This window comes from Perca flavescens, chromosome 7 (assembly GCF_004354835.1).
Source record: "Perca flavescens isolate YP-PL-M2 chromosome 7, PFLA_1.0, whole genome shotgun sequence".
Classification (NCBI taxonomy): domain Eukaryota; kingdom Metazoa; phylum Chordata; class Actinopteri; order Perciformes; family Percidae; genus Perca; species Perca flavescens.
Window position 1 is genome coordinate 36,403,085 of NC_041337.1, and position 22,500 is coordinate 36,425,584.

The 22,500-nt window shown below is 41.6% G+C and overlaps 2 protein-coding genes across 4 annotated transcripts in view; both read right to left on the reverse strand.

Moving 5' to 3' along the window:
- hm13 (histocompatibility (minor) 13) overlaps positions 1-9,504 on the reverse strand; it is a 29,959-nt gene extending 20,455 nt beyond the window's left edge. Inside the window, exons 1-2 of one of the 3 annotated variants that reach the window (XM_028583863.1) lie at positions 5,990-6,429; positions 799-834 (exon numbers count right to left, since the gene is read on the reverse strand). In XM_028583863.1, the coding sequence (XP_028439664.1) occupies positions 799-834; positions 5,990-6,193 (240 nt within the window). In that variant the 5' untranslated portion in view covers positions 6,194-6,429. Of the gene's footprint in view, positions 1-798; positions 835-5,989; positions 6,430-9,478 lie in introns of those variants that run through there. The other 2 variants (XM_028583865.1, XM_028583864.1) reach the window with 2 other exon arrangements.
- An 11,019-nt stretch (positions 9,505-20,523) lies between these two features.
- LOC114558596 (potassium voltage-gated channel, Shal-related subfamily, member 1) overlaps positions 20,524-22,500 on the reverse strand; it is a 9,610-nt gene continuing 7,633 nt past the window's right edge. Inside the window, exons 4-5 of the mRNA XM_028582659.1 lie at positions 22,139-22,389; positions 20,524-21,237 (exon numbers count right to left, since the gene is read on the reverse strand). Coding sequence (XP_028438460.1) covers positions 21,030-21,237; positions 22,139-22,389 — 459 coding nt within the window. The 3' untranslated portion in view covers positions 20,524-21,029. The remainder of the gene's footprint in view (positions 21,238-22,138; positions 22,390-22,500) is intronic.

The following is a 22,500-nucleotide window of genomic DNA, read 5'->3' on the forward strand; positions in this document are numbered from 1 at the left end:
ACAATACAGGTTAGCGCCACCTGCTGTTATGGAGACGTGTTAGGTCTCGTCTCTTCGGTGTGTTCTGAGGAACTTTTTGGACCAACTCGGTCCAGTCACACTGGCTTTACTAAGATGATTGCAGAAGAGACACTGATCTGTGTTTTTGATTATTATTTTTTTTAAAGAAATGGCAGAGACAGATTCTGAGAACAAATCCAGTGTGGCAGGGTTTACATTTTTATGATGTAAATCGAGGGAGCAAAAGCAGTATCGGCTCCAAATATTGGCTCAAGAAAATCAGCAGCCTGTATCGGTCATTGGCTAAGGCTGATGAAATAAAATCGGTATTGGCATTGGCACTAAAAAAAATAAAAAAAATAAATCCATGTCGGTCGATCCCTAAATAAGAGCTTTGAGACAGCCTTCACCGAGGAGGGACAGAACTTCTGGTTCAGCCGAAGACTGAGGAGTTATAAAATAAGGGCCATGAGATGCAGCCAGGGAGATGAGACAAAATGATAAGGAAAGAGGAGAGAAGGAAGGAAGGAAGGAAGGAAGGAAGGAAGGAGAAAGGATCCTTGTTGCAGCACTAAGAGCACTTCCTAAAGAAATGGTTCAGTCCGATCACTGGTGATTTCTGTATCACGTACACGGCACACAGTTTTAATGTATTTAGTGTTGCATTGGTGCTGTGTGTGTGTGTGTGTGTGTGTGTGTGTGTGTGTGTGTGTGTGTGTGTGTGTGTGTGTGTGTGTGTGTGTGTGTGTGTGTGTGTGTGTGTGTATTTGGTGCAATGAGCGGCTCTCTGATACTCACTCTGAACCCAGAATCGTAATCATTTTCTCCGAGCTCCTACAGCAGGCAGGCAGGCAGACAGACAGAATGGATGGACAGACAGATGGGCACAGAGAGAACGGGAGAGAGAGGGATCAGATCGGAAAACAAAAGAGGAGGACTGGAAGCAGGGCCCAAAAACAACCTAATAGGAAACTAAAGGCTTCAAATGATTCAAGATGCTTAGGTTATTTGACCGCATTATAAAAATGGCTGACAGATGGGGGAGAGAGAGAGAGAGAGAAAAAGAGAGAGAGAGAGAGAGAGAGAGAGAGAGAGAGAGAGAATGAAGAGATGAGAAGCAAAGGAGAGGGATGACATGCAACAACAGGTTCAGGAGCCGGATTTAAACCCATTACACCACACCTGGGACAACACCTGCCTCGGTCTGTTTTTAATCGTCTTTCCCTTTTCTTTAATTTTGTGTCTGCTGGCCACCGTACTCTCTCACTGCGAGCCAACTATATCCAAATCAATGTCAACAAACCTGTACTCAATTATGATCAGCTGTCAGAAACACAACCAACTTGTTGGAACAGTGGAAGGAGGAACCAAGACGGCATTTCATTTTGTTTCCGTTTAACCTGAAACAGCCTCGAAATCCCCATCACCAGACTACATGTAAATAATCAGGACTTTTAGCGTGTATAGAGCCAGCATATCTCCACCAGACTCCATGTAAATAATCAGGACTTTTAGCGTGTATAGAGCCAGCATATCTCCACCAGACTCCATGTAAATAATCAGGACTTTTAGCGTGTATAGAGCCATCATATCTCCACCAGACTCCATGTAAATAATCAGGACTTTTAGCGTGTTTGGAGCCAGCATATCTCCACCAGACTCCATGTAAATAATCAGGACTTTTAGCGTGTATAGAGCCAGCATATCTCCACCAAACTCCATGTAAATAATCAGGACTTTTAGCGTGTATATAGCCAGCATATCTCCACATGTAAATGGGTGAATTAGGGGTTTATTTCAATCAAACCAGAGTGGTGATTGTTGGAACAGTGGAAAGATGAACCAAGACGGCTTTTGGTAGTTTTATTTAGTTTCTGTCCACTTTAAATGAAGTGCGTTTTACGATGATAAAAGTCCTGATTATTTACATGGAGTCTGGTTGAGTTTGGTGATGGTGATTTCGGGGCGGTTTCATGTTAAACTAAAAGGATCTTACTCTTTAACTAAAAGGTCTATCTCTGAAGGGATTAGAGGTCGACCGAGAGTGGAATTTACCGATACCGATAGTTAGGTTGGGCCGTATTTGCCGATAACCGATTAATCGACCGATAGTATTTAGAATTGATACGGGATAAAACAGTTGACAAAATACATACATTTTTTTCAAAAAAAGTCCAGACGCTTTTGCCAATAATCTAAATAATATTGTCATATTTATTGATATTACACCCACAGCAATGCTACACAAGCATGTGTGTTGTCTAAAACAGTTCTCCTACATATTTGGAGTCATCCAGTGCAAAAATAAACATAATGAGCATTATAATTCATATAAAAAGGACAAACTATTTACATTTCTTCAAAAAAAGGCCCAAATGTATGCCAAATCTCCAAACAGTGACGCCATTCTTCTCTGTAGAAGAGTTTAGATCTAGCCTGACGTGGTCCTACTCAGGTTCTAGTCAGAATGAGAGTCTGAAACCGATCCATTGGGCTGTGATTATGGGGCGTGTTCCAACAGAACCAGGAAAAAAAAATGCCTCTGCATTCATTGGATAGACCTCCAACCAATCAGAGCAACAGAACTCAACACTGTGCATCGTCTCCATAGCAACCACTCTTTGCACAATGCATTCGTTCTAACTTCCGACTTTTAGACTTTTTTTGAAGCTGGATATATCATTTGTTACGTGTAAATATAAATGCGGATAACGTTAGAGATAGTGACATGCTCGCTACAGACGCATTTCTAGAGATGGATCGGCGAAAACACGTTTTATATATCTCTGATTCACGGCTTTGTTCTAGCGCCGGCGCTCTCTCTCTCCAGTCTCTCTCTATGTCTCTCCACCATATAACTCTCTCTCTCTTCAGTCTCTCTCTATGTCTCTCCACCATATAACACTCTCTCTCTTCAGTCTCTCTCTATGTCTCTCCACCATATAACACTCTCTCTCTCTTCAGTCTCTCTCTATGTCTCTCCACCATATCTCTCTATGTCTCTCTCTGTCTCTCCACCATATAACACTCTCTCTCTTCAGTCTCTCTCTATGTCTCTCCACCATATAACTCTCTCTCTTCAGTCTCTCTCTATGTCTCTCCACCATATAACTCTCTCTCTCTTCAGTCTCTCTCTATGTCTCTCCACCATATAACTCTCTCTCTTCAGTCTCTCTCTATGTCTCTCCACCATATCTCTCTCTCTCTTCAGTCTCTCTCTGTCTCTCCACCATATAACTCTCTCTCTCTCCAGTCTCTCTCTATGTCTCTCCACCATCTCTCTCTCTCCAGTCTCTCTGTCTCTCATCTCTCTATGTCTCTCCACCATATAACACTCTCTCTCTCTCCAGTCTCTCTCTATGTCTCTCCACCATATAAACTCTCTCCAGTCTCTCTCATGTCTCTCCACCATATAACACTCTCTCTCTCCAGTCTCTCTCTATCCACCATATAACACTCTCTCTCTCCAGTCTCTCTCTATGTCTCTCCACCATATAACACTCTCTCTCTTCAGTCTCTCTCTATGTCTCTCCACCATATAACTCTCTCTCTCCAGTCTCTCTCTAGGTCTCTCCACCATATAACTCTCTCTCTCTCTCCAGTCTCTCTCTAGTCTCTCTCTATGTCTCTCCACCATATAACTCTCTCTCTCTCCAGTCTCTCTCTATGTCTCTCCACCATATAACTCTCTCTCTCTCTCCAGTCTCTCTCTAGGTCTCTCCACCATATAACTCTCTCTCTCTCCAGTCTCTCTCTAGGTCTCTCCACCATATGACGCTAGTACCGTGCTTTCGGGCAGTTGTTGATGCATTAAAATGAATGCGCTGTCGATTCTACACATCTCAATTCTCCAGCGGCAGCCACTAGACAGATCGTGGACGATTTGGGTCGGACTTGCGTTCATTTTTGTCAGTGTTTTAACCGCTTGAGGTTAGTTAGCCTACTGCTAATGTTTAGCGTCATCTCAGCCAAAGCAAACAAACAAACAAACATACTGTTGTGTTGTTCTTTCTCTACTAATGCAGCATCTATTCAACAAATGAATAACTTTATAATGATAAAACAAACCTTTTGCTGTCGATGCTTTAAACGTGCATCTGATGTCAGCCTTCTCCGCACAGCACGTGTTCTCCGTGGTGCAGCGCGCAGTAATACGTGTCGAAAATAAACAACACGAGGCATCAATGATAGTTTTTATTTCGCCTCTAGAGGAGCTTTTGTAATGCATGATGCCAGCAGAGCCTTCTCAGCTCTGTGTACTGGGTAATGAATGACAGCATGCGCTTCTCAGCCGCTCCAGCAACGGACGCAACCAGGAAAAACTATCGGCATTGGTGGAACTATCGTTATCGGCAAAAATCCATGCCGATAACGATAGTTCCACCAATCAACTATCGGTGCCGATTAATCGGCAAAACCGATGAATCTGTCGACCTCTAGTAGGGATCCTTTCATAATGTTGTCAGACACTTAGAATAATAATCTGAGTCGGTCAGCAGCAAAAACAGAACTTGTATTGGACTCTAACTGACATTTAAAGGTCCCGTGGCATGAAAATGTTGAACGAGCAAAAGTGGCAGTTGGTCAAAGCAGTATTAGGGGACCACTAAGGTCTATATAAAAGAGACTTCAGATACAGTATTAGGGGACCACTAAGGTCTATATAAAAGAGACTCCAGATACAGTATTAGGGGACCACTAAAGGCCAGATATAAAGGGGACCACTAAGGCCTATATACAGTATTAGGGGACCACTAAGGTCTATATAAAAGAGACTTCAGTTACAGTATTAGGGGACCACTAAGGTCTATATAAAAGAGACTTCAGATACAGTATTAGGGGACCACTAAGGTCTATATAAAAGAGACTTCAGATACATTATTAGGGGACCACTAAGGTCTATATAAAAGAGACTTCAGATACAGTATTAGGGGACCACTAAGGTCTATATAAAAGAGACTTCAGATACAGTATTAGGGACCACTAAGGTCTATATAAAAGAGACTTCAGATACAGTATTAGGGGACCACTAAGGTCTATATAAAAGAGACTTCAGATACAGTATTAGGGGACCACTAAGGTCTATATAAAAGAGACTTCAGATACAGTATTAGGGGACCACTAAGGTCTATATAAAAGCGTCCAAAAAGCACCATGTTATGGGACCTTTAAAACACAGACAAATGGGAAAACAGTGAGTACATTACTTGAATAAATGTACTTCCCACCTGTCATCGTCACCTCCACCCTGCAGAGAGGATGTGGGAGGGTTTTTTGTGGTTTTTGCCAAAAGCTAACCGGTACAACTGCGCATGTCCGCAAAAAAAACCCCCAAAGAGTGCAAATAATCCCTCTTGTACACGTCATACAAACACACACTAGTGTGACAGCCGGTAAACACACTGCGGGAGGGGGGAGACAATTGTAAATAAACACCGGAGCAACCACCACAAAATCATTAATATTTTAGTTTTTGACACTTTAAAAAGACCCTGAAAATAACCGTTAAAATATCTAACAGCTGTTAACGTCAGTTCTACTTTACTTGTGCTCATTTAAAATACAATCACTCAATACTTGTCTTCATTGTTATTACTGTAAAGTGTTAATGTAGCTGTAGCCTGCTTTCCCCCAGTGTTTAGTTTGAATTAACGTTATTTTAGACTGAATCAAGCGGTCAGTTAGCTAAACTAACGTTAGCTTCCCGGTGGAGACTAACGGCTAACCGCCACAGCAACGGTCGGAAGTTACGCAAAATCTCGCAAAATATAGGCTATAATGAGTGTATATTTTTTAATACTTTCACCCAGGAAACGCGTGTTCGTTTCTCGAGAGTGTCATAACAAAAAAAAAACGATATTTTTCCTAAACGTACCTAGCTAGCTAGTGGTTTTTGTGCCAAAAGTTAACTGCCGTTGCCGTACGTAGCTAGCTGTAACGTGACCGTAACGTAACGTAGCTGTAACGGGAGCCCTCCTAGCCTTCTCACCTTAGATTTGGAGCAAGTGACGGACCGAAGGGCTCCGAAGAAGATGGGCAGCAGCGCCATGAACACCAGGCTGCCGTACGCCAGCGCCGTGCCCTCCGGAGTCGCCACGAATTTAGCCGAAGCGTTGAGCGCCTGGGTCCCGTTGGAGTCGGTGAGGTTCAGGGCCTCCGCGGCCGCGACCGGGACCGGTTCTGTCTCGGACATGGTTCTCTTCAGAGACGGGCTTCTTCAGGCGGGACCGCGGGCAGGGCTGACTGGCAGATGGGGCAGAGGAGGAGACTGGAGCCGCTGTGTGTTTCTCATTCATGTACAGATGCTGCTGCTGTTAAGGCCACGTTTCCTAAAACACTGAGCAGAGACAGTGGAGCGAAGCGAAGAGGTCTCACTCTGCCGCGGTTTCCAGGGATACTGTAATGGCGCGTTCTACTTACCCCGGAAGCCGGAAGCCGGAAGCTGGAAGCCGGAAGCTGGAGCTGAGAATGACGTCATACCCGAGTTGAATGCGTTGTATTTAAAAGTCGGATTTTATGCTGCGTTCCAGGCAGCCCGTAACTCGTGTTTTCACAACCTTTGTTAAGAAATAGCTAAAAGACGTGTTCGTTCTGATCTCTGGAGGAAGGAGGAGAGGCTGGGGTCGAATTGAAAGTTAAGCAAAAGGTTTAATAAAACAACATGAAAACGACAGTCAAAACTCACAGTAATATGCATTTCCTTTGTTCTAATCACGTCTAACTCAACAGTTACCTTTCCTGTGGGGACAATGAGTCTCCTACAGTATGCTAAATAACAGCCATGACATCATCAATTCTTTAGAAGCTACAGACGGTGTGAGCCAGACCAATGCTAATCACTGTAGTTATTTGATTAGATCTAGCAAGTACATTGTTTTCAAAACATAAGCCGGGTTTTAACTTTTTAACTTCAACACCTTCTACCAGTGAAAGTGTCCCGGAACGGCAGTCAAACCCGTACATGAACTCGTACCGGATCGTTGTTTTCCCAGTTACAGTTTTTGACGTCACACACACATAAACAACAATGGCGACCCCTGTTGAAGCTGTACAGACGCCGTTTATTAACAGTGATAAGTAGAAATAAATAGACATAAATAGGCAACGTAAAGTAACCTAGATAGCTAACGTCAACGTTAGGTAGCTGCTAGCTAGAAGGGTTTGTTGTGACTTCGCCTGGAACGCTGCCAACTCGTGAGTCGTGACTTGAAGTCGTAACTTACGGGTTAAAAACTGTGTCTGGAACGCAGCATTAGTCTTTATTTTTAACATTTTAGTCTTTTTGTTTCCTTTGTTTTCCTCTGTTTAGACTATTACTTTTCTTTTTCACTTTCATATATTATTTGTATATATTTTTGTATCCTATTTGTTTTACGTAGCCGACTGCAATGTTTGAATTTCTATAAATTGTCATTTGAAATAAAGTTTAAATTAAAAATATTAAAAATAAAAGTCGGATTTTCATTGTTTTCATTAGCCCGGTTAGCTATTGTTAGCAATACCAGTTGATAACAACGCATTACACCGTTTTTTTGTGCATGCAAACAGTGTAACAACACGTCCACAGATAGAAGTTGGACATGACCTGTCTGAACGACTGATTTAGTGACACACAAATAATAAGACAGAAGTGCTAATAATAACTTTATATTACTGCAGCTTTCACTACTGTTGATACAGGGGGGCAGCCAGGTTGAATTAAAAACTCAGGCTACTGCGAGGTTGTATAACGGTGCGTTCTCTTTGTCTTGTAATCGCGACTAGTAGCTCGAGTGTGGCGTCACATCCGTGTCGGAAAACGAGTAACCCGCGGGGGTTGTTGCGTTCTTTTTGTCACACGATACTACGAGTCGGAGAAAAGATGGATTTTTGTAACATTTTTAGTAACATTTAGGATTCTATTCACCCAGTTATTGACATATTACACAAATATATCTCACTGTTTGATACATCAAAATTAGGTTTTGATTAACGTTAACGTTAGGCTACTGCTCTGCTTTCTGCTCCAGACTCGGCTTAAAGCCATTGTTGTCATAGCAACCGAGCATCTCTGGCCAATTTCAGCTGCACAAGCTAAAAAATAACTAATCATGCGGTATTTAACTCCTAATAAGACTGTAGAGACATGTCTATAGGTAGCAGTATACAGCACTATGTTTAACTCCTAATAAGACTGTAGAGACATGTCTATAGGTAGTAGTATACAGCACTATGTTTAACTCCTAATAAGACTGTAGAGACATGTCTATAGGTAGCAGTATACAGCACTATGTTTAACTCCTAATAAGACTGTAGAGACTCTATAGGTAGCAGTATACAGCACTATGTTTAACTCCTAATAAGACTGTAGAGACATGTCTATAGGTAGCAGTATACAGCACTATGTTTAACTCCTAATAAGACTGTAGAGACATGTCTATAGGTAGCAGTATACAGCACTATGTTTAAGACTGTAGAGACATGTCTATAGGTAATAAGACTAATAAGACTGTAGAGACATGTCTATAGGTAGCAGTATACAGCACTATGTGTACCACTTCTTCATTTGGTTACAACAATAGCCATAGCCATCTTTGAAAGTGAACTTGGATTTTTTGAACATTAAAAACTGGTCATGGGGGGTTTTAACTGAGTCGTCCTGCAGCATGCAGCTCCCGTCATCACCTGAGTAAAAAATCATTAAAATCATGAACTCAGGCGTTCACAGTTCATGATTTTAATGGTTTTTTTATTTGTATTTTCGGGTTTACAGGACAGACAGGTGGGTTTCTGAATAAAAATAATTAATAATTTTGGTGCAGTTTTCAAATTCATGTTAAGTGCAGGAAGCCACCAGAAGGAGTGATTAGATTGGATGTTGCTGATGCTAAAGCGCAGACATGACAGACAGCTGGTCGGAGTTTTGAGATTCATGTTACACCGTCCCGCCCCCCAGTCTCGTCCATTCTCATCTGATCACCCTACCATACGTTGATACAGCATCCGGTTTGTGAGCGGCGTCTGCCGTAGCCACCTTGGTCCGGAGTAAGACCAAGCGGTGGTACGCTTCGCTTCAGAACGCGAACCTCCGACGGCGCCATTTTGTTGCTACAAAGCGATCACCTCTTGTTAGCATTATACTGACCACCATTTTTTTTTACGTCACTTTGACAGAGAATAACTTTACATCTGAAGCGTTTAAAGACTCTATTTATCCGTTGTTTATTTCTAAAGAAACACGACAATGTATAAAAGGCTCCATTACCTTGTAGCTCACGTTATGGCTCCGTAGCAGACGCTTTTATAAAAATAGGCTAACGATTGGGTCATAACCACGAGACTTACTGTCACACAGTAGAGGAATTACCGTATAGTACAGGAGAAGCTCACAGGCAGTTTGGACTTCCATTATCTGTTTAGGTTTAATTACTAATGTTAACTAGCATGTTAGTGATCAGTAATTAGCCTGTGTCTATGTTATCTCCTTACATATACCTACACTCTCCGTCTCTGTGAGATGGGAATGATTGAGATTTCTCTCGGCACAGCTACCAGAAGACTTCACACTTTCAGACAGGTTGCTCACGTCACATCTACGTTGTCTCTGTCAGTTGGAGGCTGCTCAGTAAAGCTGGCCATCACCGGAAAAGAGCTTCTAATATCCTTCACTGGTCTCCGTCCAGAGACACGGGGTCTGTTGGTCCATTATATACTGTCTATGAGTAAGACCCGTTCGACCATGAAGGGTCCTGTCTTGCACCCGGACGCAGCGCAAAGCCCCAAAACGGGTTCAGCCTGAACTCCTCAAGTGCTTTTTGTTTATCTGAAGTGTGACACATAAAATCACAAAAATAGACGATCTCTGCAGGGAGGAAGTGACGTGTCTGCCTCCACACGTCCAGCTGCAGAGGCACAGCAGCGCATCCAATACATGTTGTTATTCTGTATGCGAAATTCTATATTCACAAGCAGACATTTTCTAACTCATCTCCTAATTTTTGTACCTTTTCTCATAGAATTTAAATCTCTACTGAAGTCACTGAGAGCGTTGGATAACAAGAAAAGTAGTACAATTGTGGAAACTGTAGAGCTTTTTGTCCCTGAAACCTCTGACTAACTGTAGGCTACATTTAGGTCTTCTTCTACTTTTTATTTATTTTTTTGTTGTTGTTGTTTGAAATGTCTGTCATTTATTTTATATTTTTTTATTTCTCGTTTGTATTGCTTCTTATGTTTCTATATATATATATATATATATATATATATATATATATATATATATATATATACACATATAATATTATTTATTACATAATAATAAATAATTATTATAAGTTTGTGCAGTTGTTGTTCACGTGCTATCATTGCTTACCTGATTTTTTGTGAACTACATTTTGTCAAAAAAGAAACACAGCAGCACTTTTAAGGATTATATTAAATCTCTGAGATTGAGAATTTTGGACTATGGAGAAGTTTTAGGAGAATAAAGTATATAGTTTTGTCTCCATATTGTATTATTTATATTGTTTAATCATCCCTCTCTTCACACTTTGTTTTTGTTATTAAGACTATTGTTTCTCTGGATAATTATTAGATTTTTTTATTTATTTATTAAATGTTGTATGTCTACTGTATATTTTAATATATTTTTCAATAAAGTTGAAGGTAAAAAAGATCAGCAGCACGTACTGTACACACACAGAACTCAGTCTCACGGCAGGTAATTTCTACGTCACTCCCGGAGTAAACGTGACCATGTACGCAAATTAATAGATTAAAATATACGTGAACATTTCACGAAATGGGTTGACAACGCAGAACAACACTCCAAATGTATTCAGTTCACAGTCAAATCAAACGAGAGAGAAAATCAGAACGACGAAGAAGTAATAAATAGTGTAGAACATAATCAAGGAACCAACAGTTTAGCAAAAATAATTAAGGAAATCAAAAGACATCCTCTATCATAATTCACTTTCACTATAACATACCTTAGTTCTTCTTCTCTCCAAGACAGACGTATCTGTTCATCCTTAAAGGGGTGACAGAATGCAAAACTGATTTTACATGTCATAGTTGAATAACGACAGTTTGGAGGGTAAATAGGACATGTGTGTTCTTCTTCTTCTGTTATATTGGGCGTTTGGCATAAAAACCTTTAGTCTGACAGCCACCAACGGTTGGCCGTAGCCGAGAGCATCAGGTGGTGAAAACATGGAGACACAATAACTGAAGATTCTCAGCTGTTTTCTTATGCGAGCATCATCAACACAGTTTGCAATGATCAATTCTGCTGCGTGATCTAGTGAGCTGCGTGCTGCAGCGCTAATTATGAAATGCCAGGTGGGATGTCTGGGACTTGTCTTCTCAAAATCTAGGCAACCCTTCTATAATCAATGTTTTATAGAAATCTATTTCAAAAACTAACAAAATGTGGTTAAGTAAACCACTGAATGATTTCTAAACCATTACGTTATCGAAATCCATTCTGTGGCTGTTGAGGATGAGTCATATACTTCTTTATTAGGGCAGGGCCAAACAAAATTAAAGAAAATGATCCTCAGAAATGTACAATTGTGTGCAGTGTGCACTGCAAAAAGACAGGCCTGTCTTTAATGAATGAAGGTATTGAGCCTGTGTAATGATTTAGGGAGCCTGTATTACCGTAGCTACCGTCGCCTGCATCAACGTTACCGTATGAGAACAATAGACACGCACTATTTTATTTTATTTCCCATTTCCCGTCATAACTTTTTCCCGGGAAACGGGAAATGGTTTTGATCAGATTTCCCGGGAATCCCGTTTCCCGGGATTAAACCCTAGCGCACAGCTCATCTATATATTCACGAGCATACCATATTTGGAAGAAAAGCTCTCGTTCCAAAATGGGATAAAACACAGGGATGCATAAGGGCCAATAAAATAGCAACCGGGCAATTTTCAGCCCAACCAATGTTACATACCCCATTAGGAGACCTTAAGGAACAGTGTTAAATACCCTATATAATCATTCTATCACCCCTTGAAAGCTGCAGACACACCAGCCAGACGGCCGACCCTCGGCAGTGGAGCCAGTCAGCTGATTGGTCTCCCCGAGTCGGTCCAGAAAGTTCCTCAGAACTCACCGAAGAGACGAGACCTGATACGTCTCCATAGCAGCAGGCGGCGCTAATCTGGATTGTCGTCCCAAAAAATTAAACCCGGCAGCTGATTGGACGAACGCGTTACGTGGGGTCTGGTTTCTCCGGAAATTCAAAGCCAGACTGTCATGGCGGCTTTGAGAGAGAGAGGGAGGGACAGGGGCCGGGTTCGGGCAGATGTTTAGAAATCATGGTCGGGCTCGGTCACATCAGCGCGATAAGGCATTTGTTGTAAAATGGTGCTGCGGCTCCTTTTACGAGAGCTCAGCGTGTGTGTGTGTGTGTGTGTGTGTGTGTGTGGGTGTGTGTGTGTGTGCAGGGGCGTCGGACTGGGGGTAAAACCGATACTGATTACCAGGGCCCAAGGGGAGAGAGGGCCCTTGAAAAGTCTGGAATATATTATATATATGTTTTATTTCACCTGGATATTTTCATTTCCTAATCAAATTTCATAATGCATGTCAGACGAAATGTAAAGTTAGTGTATTGGCTGAATAACTTGGGTGATTGACTGACTACATTTTGTGTATATATATATATATATATATATATATATAACAAAGAAAAGCATTAAATCTTCATGTTTAAAAAGCTGGAAGCTGTGAATATTTAACATTTCTGCTTGGAATTGACTAAAAGGATGAATTGATTATCAAAATAGATACGACTATTTGGTTAAAGGATGAAGTCAGTATTTTTAAAGAAACAGCCTCGAAATCACCATCACCAAACTCCACCAGACTCCATGTAAATAATCAGGACTTTTAGCGTGTATAGAGCCAGCATATCTCCACCAGACTCCATGTAAATAATCAGGACTTTTAGCGTGTATAGAGCCAGCATATCTCCACCAGACTCCATGTAAATAATCAGGACTTTTAGCGTGTATAGAGCCAGCATATCTTCACCAGACTCCATGTAAATAATCAGGACTTTTAGCGTGTATAGAGCCAGCATATCTCCACCAGACTCCATGTAAATTATCAGGACTTTTATCATCGTAAAACACACTTTATTCAAACTAGGGCTGTGTATTGGCAAGAATCGGGCAATACGATACGTATCACGATACATGGGTAACGATTCAATATATTGTGATATATTTCAATACTGTGCGTAAGGCGATATATTGGGATTTTTTAAAGTATAATTTTAGAAAAACTAATATTTAAAAAAAGACATGATGTTCATAAAAGTCAAAGAAGTTTAATTTAGGTGAACAATTCAGTACACAGAAAATCAAACTGCCAGTTTGGGATTGTGGTTCCCAGGTTCTTAGTGAGCCAATGTTCACATCAGGGGTCATCAACTACATTTGTCCAAGGGCCCAAACCTTTCCAAGCAGACACTCAGGGGGCCGGACTTTCAAATAAAGAAAATAAAATCAATTTATACCTAATACGCCTATTCTTGTTCAAAATGTTCACTTTCTTGCTGAATTAATGCTATATACATTTTCTTTTTACATGTATTAGTGTGAGCAAACTCCTGAAAAAAACATGGTAACTGAGGAGGGATGGTTAAATGGCGCGTTCATGCCACCTGGGAATATCCGGTCGGTTACGTTGTTTATCCGACTGCCAGCGTTCACATGGTCGGGATGCGTGTTCCTCTTCTTCTTCTTCTGTTATATTGGGCGTTTGGCATAACAACTTGTTGCCTGACTGCCACCAACGGTTGAGGATCAGGTGGTGAAAACATGGAGGCCACAATAGCTGAAGATCTGCTGCTGGTTTCTATACGAGCATCCAGACAGCACATGGACAGGTGTGTGTTTGTGTGTGTGTGTGTGTGTGTGTGTGTGTGTGTGTGTGTGTGTGTGTGTGTGTGTGTGTGTGTGTGTGTGTGTGTGTGTGCGTGTGTGTGCGTATGTGTCTGTGTGTGTTTGTGTGTGTGTGTTTGTGGTTGACATCTACATAACAGGTTTTGCAGCATACAGCGCTGGGATACATCATAAGATAATACATGATGAACTACACCCGTTTGGTATGGTTTGGTATGGTTTGGTATGGTTTGGTATGGTTTGGTATGGTTTGGACAGGACTGGTTGACAGGAACAGGTTCATCCCAAACATTCAACATTTTATTTTCATGACTATTTACATTGTAGATTCTCACTGAAGGCATCAAAACTATGAATGAACACATATGGAATTATGTACTTAACAAAAAAGTGTGAAATAACTGAAAACATGTCTTATATTTTAGATTCTTCAAAGTAGCCACCCTTTGCTTTTTTTGATAACTCTGCAAACCCTTGGTGTTCTCTCAATGAGCTTCATGAGGTAGTCACCTGAAATGGTTTTACCTTCACAGGTGTGCTTTGTCAGGGTTCATTAGTGGAATTATTTCCCTTATTAATAAAAAAGCAAAGGGTGGCTACTTTGAAGAATCTAAAATATAAGACATGTTTTCAGTTATTTCACACTTTTTTGTTAAGTACATAATTCCATATGTGTTCATTCATAGTTTTGATGCCTTCAGTGAGAATCTACAATGTTAATAGTCATGAAAATAAAAAGGAAACGCATTGAATGAGAAGGTGTGTCCAAACTTTTGGCCTGTACTGTATGTTGTACATCATTCCTCCCCAGTTTTCCGCTCCAGTTTGAGATTAACTGACTTGTAATTCACTGTGCTGGTCACCAGAGGGCGCCACTCCATCACTCTCCACTTCCATCCACTTACTGTCCTGAAAACACGACATAATAAAACTCTCGGATGGACCTGTGACTGGAAGACAAATAAAAAAACTCATGTAAATCGGTGTATCGGTCCATAAATGTACAAACAGCGAGCAGATGAATGTCCAGAAAAAACAAACAAGGCAAGAAATGTTCTGGTTTCTGTTTTTTTTATTAGTGGGATGGAATATACACCTCTTGTGCTTTAATGTTGTTTTCTCCTTCATTAATTCATTCATTCATTCATTCATTCAATCTCTCAGAGACTTCACGTCACCATCCGTTCACTGGATACAAAGTGCTGGTCATCATCTCAACAGATCATTATTAATTAAGTAACTTCCAGCCCAAATTAAAATTATAAAAGGGTTTTAATTACTGCATCAGCTTGTTTACGGGTCAATTCTAACTCAAGGACCACTTACTAGCTTTTTCTGGAGCTTTCAATCGCAACGAGCGAACGCTATTCCTTTATAACTCTCTGAAAAAAGCTGGTAAATGGACCCTGAGTTGAAATAATTTTGTCAAAAAAGACAAATTTGTAATCTGTAGAAATTTATGTTACTGCACCTTAATGATTCTCTGCCATGTTAACAATGCCACTGGCACTGTTTATAGGTTTATATTTCCATTAAATGCCCAATTATATCAATCTAAGAGCAGGTGTGTTTAGGGCGTGTCCAAATCCACTTTTGCTAGTCTGACGGTGGTAAAAAGGGTCTGTGTTTAGGGTGCCTGGTCCTAAAGGGTTGTTCTTAGTGTCTTCATTAATCAGAGGTGTGTTTTTGGCGTAACGTGCAATCAACCAATCAGAGATCATCTCCCATTCATCAACCAATCAGAGATCATCTCCCATTCATCAACCAATCAGAGATCATCTCCCATTCCCTTTAAAAGCCAGGCACGTTTGGACTTTGGAGCATTGCTGTTATGATGAAGGATTTGCACCGTAATATTTTTATTTGTAACCTTCTGCCGTGCGTGTGTGTGTGTGTGTGTGTGTGTGTGCGTGTGTGTGTGTGTGTGTGTGCTGCTGTGTGTCCCTGTGTGTGTAACAAGCATAGTGTGTGTGCTGTGCACGAGCCTAGGAGCATTTTACTAATGCTCTGTTAAAATAACAATGAAATGCTGCGTTGCTGACTTTAGACCAGGTTTTTGTTGGTCAATGGTGCCATCGCTTCCCACTGCCTCAAGATAGCAAAACTGCCAGAATGCACCTGAACACACCTCCCTGTAAGACCAACACATTACATTTAGCTGACGCTTTTATTTATTATTTTGTCACACACCTCTGGAGCAGATAGCGGTTAAGCGTCTTGCTCAGGGACACATTGGTTGATGTATTGCAGCTGGAATCGAACCTGGGTCTACCACACCAAAGGCATGTGTCATATCCACTGCGCCATCAACACGCCCAGAATGCACCTGAACACACCTCCCTGTAAGACCAGCACGCCCAGAATGCACCTGAACACACCTCCCTGTAAGACCAGCACGCCCAGAATGCACCTGAACACACCTCCCTGTAAGACCAGCACGCCCAGAATGCACCTGAACACACCTCCCTGTAAGACCACAGATGGGCGCAGGTGCATTTGCTAATTAAACGGCGCGGTTGTGGAAAGTGACAACTGGGTCGGTCTTAAACTAGCAAAGACACTTGCGTTGGGCATTTGCACACATTTACAACATTTGCACGTGTTTATAATATAATTTGCATGTTTATAGTCCTATCTGTGTTCCTGTTTCTGCTCCTACTCTTTATACATCTTACGGAGTTTATCAATAATTCTGAGTCTGTGTATACTGTTGATTAATGTTAATAATATTGTGTTCATGCCCACTGCCAGCACTGAAGCCACTGACCTACATTTCGTTCCACGTGTGCCTGCACATTGTGTCTATGACAATAAAATTTAATTTAAGGAAGTCCGTCACGCACAATCATGGTACACGGTAGTTTAACCCTCCTGGTGTCTTCGGGTCAAATTTGACCCATTTCCAAACAGTTTATATTTCAGAAATTTGGTTAAAATTGACAAAGAAAATAACGTGGATGGTTCCCTGCAACGCTCTTCACAAGTAAGTACACTCTTCATGGAATTTGGGTGTTTTATTCTATTTTATAGCATTAAAAAAAAAAGACAGATAAACGTTGAAAAAAGTGACAAAAATGTCACAAAAAGTGACAAAAATTTGAGGAAAAAAATGGACAAACACATTAAAAAGTGACCAAAAACTTGGAAAAAGTGACAAAAAAATTGACAAAACATCAGGTAAAGTGTCGAAAACCACAAAAAAAATAAGTTTTAATTTAAACGACGGGAAGACAACAGGAGGGTTAAGGGTTATTGATTATAAAAGGGAGCCACAGCTACATAACTAATGAAAAACCAAGATGCTAGTATTGGACTTCTTTCCCTCCTAGCCTAATTAAACTATGTACACTGTTCCTTTCCTCTTTCTCTTTTTCATTTCAGAGACTATTATATGTTTTCTATTTTTCTCTTTGTGTTGTATATTGTTAAATAATTGTAGGGAACCCAACATGCAGAGCTCGCTGAAGGATTTCTGGGGTTAGTTAGTTAGTTTTTAGTTAGTGACTCTTTTTTTAACATGTGCTAAATAAATCAAGGTAAATCATAATGTTATTTAAGATGTACTTTATCAGATAAAACAGTGACAAAGAGTTGAATTAAGAGAGAATAATCCATCCAGTGAACAGACCGTCTAGTTCAGTCTCCACTCTCTTTAAACAGCAGGAGAAAACAGATAAAATACCTATAACGGTATCCATGCATATTAGTGACTGGTCATCACACACACACACACACACACACACACACACACACACACACACACACACACACACACACACACACACACACATATACACTTTACATTCTGGCGAGGAACATGCCTGAATGATTTTTATTTTTGAACTTCAGTTGCGTATATAATCTGTTTTAATTCTTCATCGGTAATCTAACGTACACGTCTCGGAGGTGCAAACACTCCGTTTTTGAAAAGTTTCGGGACGAGGGAAAGATGAGGAAAACAAACAAATGACAGACAGGAGAAACTAATAGAGTCGTCATGCTAAAGAATGGATGATGAGGTCCCACATTGTGTCATTTGTGATTTTTTAATCCTCAGGTATGGTCGATAAATCCCAGTCGTGCTACTTCTACTGTACCAGGCTCATGCACGGAGGGATGCCTGTCAGATGCCCGACAACTTTCATCCCTATCTTTTATTATTTTTTTTGGGGTTTGAGGATTTGATTGGAAGATGCAGGTGAAAGTTTATGATACAAAATATGTTACAGTATGTACGTCTCTCGTCTCTGAGTCGCTCACTCACGCTTGCTTCTGATTGGTCGGGGGAAATGCTTCACCAAAATACTCGCAGCTGAATTCACGTCAGTGTGGCCGATGGCGTACACAAAGTGTTTCTGTATACACTTTTTTTTTTTTTTTTTTCAAGGAAAAAAGTTGAAAAAATAAAGTCACATTTTTGGAAAAAATAATTAAAAAATGTCGGAAAAAAAATTTTTAAAATGTTTTTTCAAACTTTGAGAAAAAAAAACTAAAAAAAAACCTGCAACAATGTCAAAAAAAAACAGTCAAAAAAAGTTTCAAAAAAAGTTTCAAAAATGTTGAAGCTGACATGTTTGCGCCAAATAAGTAAGTTGTACCGTTTTTATCCATTTTAATTTATAATGAAATATTTCTCTCTTTTAGTAATTGCGTTCCATGCATCGGTTTTATTTGCTGCTTAGCACTAAATACGATGTCTCGTATTTTGCTAACTTCTTAGTTTTTCTTTAATTCGGAGTCGAGGCCTCCACAGTCTTTACCATGTCTTTTCAACATTTCTCTAAGTTTGCACACGGCCCTGCCATCTCATGCCCTTTTATGTGAATTAACGGGGCCTTTACCTACGCTACATAGGAGCATCAGGCACGAGCTTTAAATTTACGAAGACATTGGGATTTATCATTCTAAGAACACACCTGCGAATAATTCTGCTGTTTAAGAACATGTCATGAATCAGACGTAGATTTTTCTTAGGGACTTTCTCAAGAACAACTTGAAGAAAAATTGTAGGAAGATATTGAGTGAATGAGGCCCAATAATCTCTGGAGTATAAAGACAGGTTGAATGGAAGAATGACCGATAAATAAGACTGAAGTGATACTGAAACATGCTGATATCTGTGGGTGGATCTTTCCCGCCTTCATGAATTTGTTGGAAAATAACGGGTTTCTTCCCAGAGTGCACGGCGTCGGGACAAACGTGATTTGAATGCTGAAGAGCTTCTGGTGCTGCATTTCCCTTTCCCTATTAAAATCTATTGCAGAATACTTGTTGTGTTCTCTTTCTCTCTCTCACTGAAAAGATCACACAACAAATTCATTTCTTAGTTACTTTACAATATGTTCCCTGCAATAATTAACTGTAGTTTTTTATAACACACACATTATAATTGTTATTATTATTCGGTTCATTTGTTGATGCTATTTTCCTGCTTGTAGTAATGTTGCATATTTTGAAAAGTAAAAGGCTTTCGTTCCTAGTCTGAACACTTCTGAGCTACAGCCAGACCAGACAAGTCCACATCAGACCAGATTAATCCAGTCCAGAGTAACTTTGTCCACATTAAACCAGATTAATCCAGTCCAGAGTAACTTTGTCCACATCAGACCAGATTAATCCAATCCAGAGTAACTTTGTCCACATCAAACCAGATTAATCCAGTCCAGAGTAACTTTGTCCACATTAAACCAGATTAATCCAGTCCAGAGTAACTTTGTCCACATCAAACCAGATTAATCCAATCCAGAGTAACTTTGTCCACATCAAACCAGATTAATCCAGTCCAGAGTAACTTTGTCCTCTCTACAGTAGCATTTTGGAAAACCATGTTGGTCCAGCGCTGCTTAGAACGGCTCGGTGTAGTCCCTAAAATTAAGATCAGCTCAGTGTCGTTGTGTGAACAGTATTCAGGCTCAGCATAGATCAGTTAAACCCAGTTTTCAGAGTTCGGTTAACATGTTAGATTCATTCGTTTCAGCAGTGTCTGGGTCATCCCTCCAAGATTTTTTTAATCTTTCATTTCTTGCAACCTCGGATAAAAGCTCAAGAGTTCTAGCTCATGATTCCCTTACTTTCCTAAATAGTGACCTGAAGTGGCTTCAGCAGCGGAATAAGAGCCAGTGGAGAAATCATCCATAAATATTCCCGAACTCCATTCGATTTGAGTTACATTTTCATCCTCCTCTAAGACATCTTGACCCATTGTTGGGCTTTAAACCTACAAAACCTTTAGAGCTCCAACACTTCACTCAATTGAGCAGCGTTGATCCCGTCTGTTGCTGTAAAAGAAAAGAAACCATCCTGGTTTGGTAAAGCCAAACACTATACGCCTGCTAGCCGTCACCTGCTGTTTTAACCACAACAACAAACATCCAAAGTAATCAAAAAGTTGTAGCCATGGCCTCTGAAGCCGCTGAGGGTTGTTTGGTTGTATACAGATCATCTCCGTCACTTCTTTGTCCAATCACAGATGAATTAGACCAGCGGTCGGCAGTCCTTCAGATTCACCAAAAACCAACAGGCCAATTTCTCCGTTGACGCCAGGTTTAGACTTAAAAATAAGAACGTTGTCCTCAGCAGCAATCATTTTGTAGCCCTCCTCTTAAGGATTAAGGTGAGGAGGATGCAAAATTCAACCTGTCAGTTGGTTTCGGGGTCATTCTTTGGGAGTCTTGGCATCTTTTCCACTGGATGAACTCTCCTGGGGTTTGTGCAATGAGATTCAAAAGGTCAAAACTGTGAAAGGGAGGCAAATACCCTCCTTATGCATTGTACACCAACACACGTTGAGGTAAAATGCATGAGGAGGAGAACCTTAAGACTTGGGAAAGTCTTCGGGAGAACAACTATTCAAATTCCTTGCCTTTGATTTTTGCTCCAGTTGGCTGCCGTTGGCTGGTTCTCTCCTGTACGGAAAGCCATTCTGTCTCCTTTAATCCACAAAATGGTTAGAGGAAGTGAAAGCAAACCAGCAGTACTCAAAATATCCATCTGAGTAGACCCCGAAATCTCAGCTTGCAGTTCCCTTGTTTCAAGATCAGAGGTTCAAAGGATGTTCAGAGTTCACGGAGAGGTTGGCTGGTGGGTCGGCAGGGTTTAGAGGGGGAAGTGGCAGGCGTGGTCGGAGGTTATAAGGAGGAGATTTTGACGTTGTCGTGGGTGTAGGCGGTGGCCCGGGTGTTGCGCAGGATGCCGGGGACGGGCGCGGGCGACGAGGGGAGGCTCTCATCAGGCGAGTTGGCGGGTGGCGTGGGGATGCTGATGATGGCGGCGCTGAAATCTGGATCCCCGCAGTTCAGCTTCAGGTCACACATCTGGGCGTTCAGACTGGAACGACTGAGGAGAGAAACAAACACAAGAGATTTGATTTCATCAATGAGGAAAAACAGACTTAAAATATAAACAAGAAGGAAGCGAGAAGGCGTGATGCAGACTCAGGGTTTCCCGAGGCGTTCCCAAGCCAGGTTGGAGATATAATCCCTCCACCTAGTCCTGGGTCTTCCCCGAGGCCTCCTCCCAGCTGGACCTCCCTCCACCTAGTCCTGGGTCTTCCCCGAGGCCTCCTCCCAGCTGGACCTCCCTCCACCTAGTCCTGGGTCTTCCCCGAGGCCTCCTCCCAGCTGGACCTCCCTCCACCTAGTCCTGGTTCTTCCCCGAGGCCTCCTCCCAGCTGGACCTCCCTCCACCTAGTCCTGGTTCTTCCCCGAGGCCTCCTCCCATCCTTACCAGATGCCCGAACCACCTCAACTGGCTCCTTTCGACGTGAAGGAGCAGCGGCTCTACTCCGAGCTCCTCACGGATGACTGAGCTTCTCACCCTATCTCTAAGGGAGACGCCAGCCACCCTCCTGAGGAAACCCATTTCGGCCGCTTGTACCCTGGATCTCGTTCTTTCGGTCATGACCCAGCCTTCATGACCATAGGTGAGGGTAGGAACAAAAACTGACCGGTAGATCGAGAGCTTTGCCTTCTGGCTCAGCTCTCTTTTCGTCACAACGGTGCGATAGATTGAATGTAATACCGCACCCGCTGCACCGATTCTCCGACCAATCTCCCGCTCCATTGTCCCCTCACTCGCGAACAAAACCCCAAGGTACTTGAACTCCTTCACTTCAAATTCAAGTTGCCCAAAGTAAATTTTTACTGGCCACTAAACAAATTGTTTTTTACATTTAACAATTTTTACATAACCATAAAAAACTTAATAAAAGTATCGAAAAAAAACCCATCAAACTTACGTTTGTGGTGTTATGGAGGTGTTTTTGATGTGCAGCGTGTCCAGCTCCTGGATGCTCCCGCGGCTGACGGACACCGTGGAGTTAGCCAATCGCATCGCGGCTCTCCTCCTGGCGCGGCGCGGGCAGCAGCCGGTGGAGTTGTTCTGCGCCCCCTGCTGGCTGGACAGGGAGGTGCTGCGACTGGTCCTGTAGCCCACGGACTCCGTCATGCAGAGCTCGCTGTAGTTGATCTCGTTTGTGAACTCGTGGTTCTGTGAAGAGAGGGAGGGGAGGGAGGACAGAGGGGAAGTCGGACTCCTTTATGTTGGCTTACAGAAACTGACAGAGCAGTGGTTCCCGAACTTTTTTCAAAAATGTTCCTG